Source organism: Hermetia illucens, chromosome 2 (genome assembly GCF_905115235.1).
Source record: "Hermetia illucens chromosome 2, iHerIll2.2.curated.20191125, whole genome shotgun sequence".
Lineage (NCBI taxonomy): Eukaryota > Metazoa > Arthropoda > Insecta > Diptera > Stratiomyidae > Hermetia > Hermetia illucens.
Window position 1 is genome coordinate 137,450,550 of NC_051850.1, and position 4,239 is coordinate 137,454,788.

General features: G+C 39.5%; 1 protein-coding gene across 1 annotated transcript; it reads right to left on the reverse strand.

Annotated features, from left to right (window-relative positions):
• Window positions 1–937: 937 nt before the first annotated feature.
• LOC119650156 (leucine-rich repeat-containing protein 15-like) lies at window positions 938–3,074 on the reverse strand. The gene is made up of 2 exons (XM_038052701.1): window positions 2,887–3,074; window positions 938–2,832 (listed from the first exon to the last, which is right to left on the reverse strand). The coding sequence occupies exons 1-2, from the start codon at window positions 2,907–2,909 to the stop codon at window positions 1,161–1,163; spliced, it is 1,695 nt and encodes a 564-aa protein (XP_037908629.1). The 5' UTR covers window positions 2,910–3,074; the 3' UTR covers window positions 938–1,160.
• Window positions 3,075–4,239: the final 1,165 nt, after the last annotated feature.

Genomic DNA, 4,239 nt, shown 5'->3' on the forward strand with positions numbered 1-4,239 from the left:
ACGCTGTTACATCAGCCCTATATTGGGATAACTGCTTATCAGCTTTATCTCTGTACAGAGAGCTCACGTTCCATGAGAAAATACGGAAATCGTTATTCCTTTATCGTTGCCGGGTTCGTAGTTGTGTAATCCGTCCAGTCCGAGGCTCCTGTTGTTGCTTCGTAACAAGTTGTTTTCAGTGTAGGGTTGTCAGCTCTACCAGTTGGTACAATTTGTCCCGTTTTTAGGCGCGGAAGACTTGCCTTCATCATAGGTGTCGGTTTAACAGGCATTTCCCAGGTTTTATGCTTCATCGTGGGTACCAATCCCCGTTTTGCCCTGGGACTTATACTACCCTTTGACCACACTCTATGAGTGGAAGTGTTCTTAAGCAACTCATATTGAGAGGCCTGTTGTTCTGACGTCTGAGAAAGAGTTATGCACGCAGGAGGTGCATTTGCTGTACTCAATGTGTCTAATGAGCTGCGATGATGCAGGGTACACGAGGGTAATTGACGAATTGGTTAGTTGAGATGTTTCGGACATTGCACCTGTCAAACGATTCACTTCCTTCACGGTAGTTGTTGAGCGTGATAAGGCAACTAAAGCAAAAGTTGCGGTTGAATCTGTTGGTGCTGTTGTCAGAGGGACACCAAGTGGCTGCGATACTAATGAAGAAGCCCAATCAACGTGTCGAATAGGCCATGTTGTTGGTGGATTTTGTAACAATCTAGAATAATATTGCAGGAATGTAATCGAAAAACTTAGCGGACGATCTTTCGGGTTCATTGCGCTGCACTTCACTGTTAATCCATTATAATAGACTGTACGTATCAGATTAGATTGCAGCAATTGTTCGACTAAACTTCCTTACGATAGAAGAGCACAAAAGCTTCAACACCTGGGCCGTCTAGATTCCGATCCCTGACTTTACTACTTAAGAAAGCAGTAATAAAAATAAGGAAGGTACTTAAACACATTTATTCACAGAATATAAACATACAGAAAACTCGGTTCTTCACCCAAAATCGGACACACCCATAAACTATCTACGAAAAACGAAATTCATTAGGTAATGAATATGATAGGTACAAATAGTTCAGAGTAATTTGCTACTATTGATTTACGTTATCATACTTACATTACAAAATGATCTATTTATTAGCACTCTCACTTTGTTATCAAACATCGATCTCTGATCGAATTGTATTGGTTGACCTATATGAAATCGTGTTCACCAGTGAATTCCTATTCCGAGTGAAAAATTGCGCCATCTTGAAGACTACTATGCAGAGACCTAAAACAGCTATGAATGCAGTAAAACATCGCATCAAAAGTAAATGACGTTCCAGCTGGTCTTCATGAAATCGGAGTTGACGGAGGGTGTCCTTGGGGTTTAATGTGTGGTGCATGATATCCTTAGTATCGGAGCTTTTGCTGAGATTGGCTCGGTTTGTACATTCAATTCCATGGATATGTTCTCGATCATCTGAGACATTAGCTTCAAGGACGCGAACATCTACATCTGGATGTAAATAGGGGACTGTTACCAATTGCAATAAATAGGAACAATTGAACAGGTTTCGACCCAAACCTAACTTCCGCAGAGACGAAAACGCCGAGAATTTATGCCGTCCCGATATTTCTGATAAGTTATTCCCACCCACATAGAATTCTTCTAAATTTCTATACATGTAGGGAAGAAATATATCTAGATTTAGGTGGCCCAAATTGTTTTCCGATATATCCAAGAACTTAAGATTCTCTTGTTGTGAAAACGTTCCGAAAGTAAGCCCACTCAGATTTGTACTTTTCAAGTCCAATTTTTTCAGGTTTTTAAGTTTTGTAAATGTAGATATGTTCACTTTGCCGATGTAATTATAGGAAAACGTCAACTCTTTTAAATTCACGAAATGAGATACATCTTTTAAATTTGTAAACTTATTGTGAGATAGCCGGAGGTTTTCTAACGATTTGCAAGGTGTTCCATTTTTCGGACCCACGTTGAAGTCGGTGCAGTTTATATTTATTGTTTGTAACTCATTGCGCTCGGCATCCAGAATCCTAAGGCTATCACGCACGACTAAATGTAACTGTTTAAGGTGGTTACCAGATAAATAGATGGAATGAATACTGTCGGAACCTTTGAAGATATTAGCATCAACTTCTGTAAGTTGATTTCCAGATAAATCTACCGAAGTCAAAAATTTCAACTTATCAAAAACGCCTACACCGATGTGGGTGATATGGTTTCCTTGAAGGTTCACATTCTGAAGCATAGAGTTATCCCCGAAGAGGTTATCTTCGACATCAATAATTTGATTTCCTTTCAAATCGAGGGTAGATAAAGATGTTAGTCCGCTAAACGTGTGCTCGTTCAATCTGCTTAGTCGGTTGTAACTTAAGTCGATTTCACGTAAGCTGGTAGCACCCAAAAATACGGCACCAATCATCTCTTTGATATCATTCCGGCTTAAATTCAACCTTGTCAGTTCGATCGCTGAGACAAATGTGTTATGTGACAAGTCAATGATGCCTGAATTGGAAATATCCAAGCCTTGTAAGTGGCGGAATTCGGCAAAAATGATTTCTGGAACGTATAGCAACGAAGAGTCGTAGAATTTCATGAAAGTGATCGTTTCGGCTGAATATATTCTATGCGGAGTTCCTATATCCACCATCACTTGTTGCCGGTGGTTTACATGTAATCCTGTTATTGTGCAGAAATGGTCGACTGGTGGTTCACCATTCAAAAAATCAAAATCACTTGGATATTCTCTGAAGAACTCATCGCACCTTAACACTACATTTTCACTTCTAAGCAATCTTATGCATGTAATCGCAATAGTCCACCTGTAAGAAGGATAATGAGGATTTTCAAACCAATCTAGATTTTAGAATTTTTACCCGAGAAAAGTTTGTTGCCACATTTATTCTAAATAAATATTTCTTGGACGTTGGCGAAAGTGGAAGAGTCGCGAGTCAATATCACACTAAACTTTACCCGTAATATTACATCGGACCAACTTACATTAAGTTATCTTCTTTAGCAGGAAACTCCGACTTGCTGGTATCTCTCCTACAAGGAACCTTGAAGCCGAGTTGAGTGCAAACTATTATTACATAAAATGCTGCACATATCAGAATGCTGACTTCCGTTTTTATTCGCTGAAGAACTCGCTCAAAAGTCATTGAATCTAACTGAACTATGAGAGTCAGATGTATATGTATATATTGTGGAAATGTACTCAAGCAACGCGCTTAGATAGGAATAGTTAGATAAGTATGATCTCATCCAAAAGAGAGTTCAAAGTTGTAAATATTTAGAGTATTATGGCAAAGGAAAATATTGCCTTTCAAGAAAGCACATCAGATGGCTTTGGAAATTGGCCCGACTTAGATCATCGGTTGAAACATAGTTGAGTCTAGGTTAAAAGTAGGATAATCTGAAACATTGATGGTTCAAGATATAAGCGGCCGCTCCGAAGTGCCCAGTTAGCGCTAGCTTGCACCATTTTGATGCCACTAACTCTTAAGGCCGTGATTACTGTGCGAAGGGCAAGCGGAGCGGAATCTAGCGTCAGAGATCTTAAAAGCTAGCCCATTGCGTTTACGAAAAATAGCAGCTACCCAACCCTAAAACCAGAAATGTCCCCCGAAAAATTGTTTGGCTAGTGTCCGGAGGCTGGCCTTAGCTAGAGCTGGACAATCGCAATGGAAGCGCGGGAAGGTTTTATCTTCTGCCCTCCTTCTCCAGCATTTTACAATGTGAACTGTAGGCTGTGCTGAGTCTGGTGGCATTTTCAAGTAAATCTTGAGCATTCCGCAAGTCTTTAATGCAACGCGATTCGTCAAACCGTTTCCTCAAGAGTACAGTTTCGTAACGATAAATATGCCTTTGATCGTACCACCCTTTTAGATTTCGCAAGGCCCTTATAAAGGCTATAAACTTGTGGTTTATGAATGAAAACCGCAGAGGGAAGTCACTTATAAAAACTTTATTTAATTTTATAATTTAAATAATTTTATTACATAAAATTGACGAGAAACTACACAACTTTGTAACAACTCTTTTTTATTATTTGACACATCAAAATTAATTTTTTAAATTCAATTATTATTTCAAAAATCAAGACCTACTCCGCCACGGAGAACGCCGGTGGTGGCAACTGTCAATCGAATTAACAACATTCGAAACAAATTTCGTGTGTTGTTAACCCCGCTGCAACACATCACTCCGCCGCCAGATGAAACCTCGGG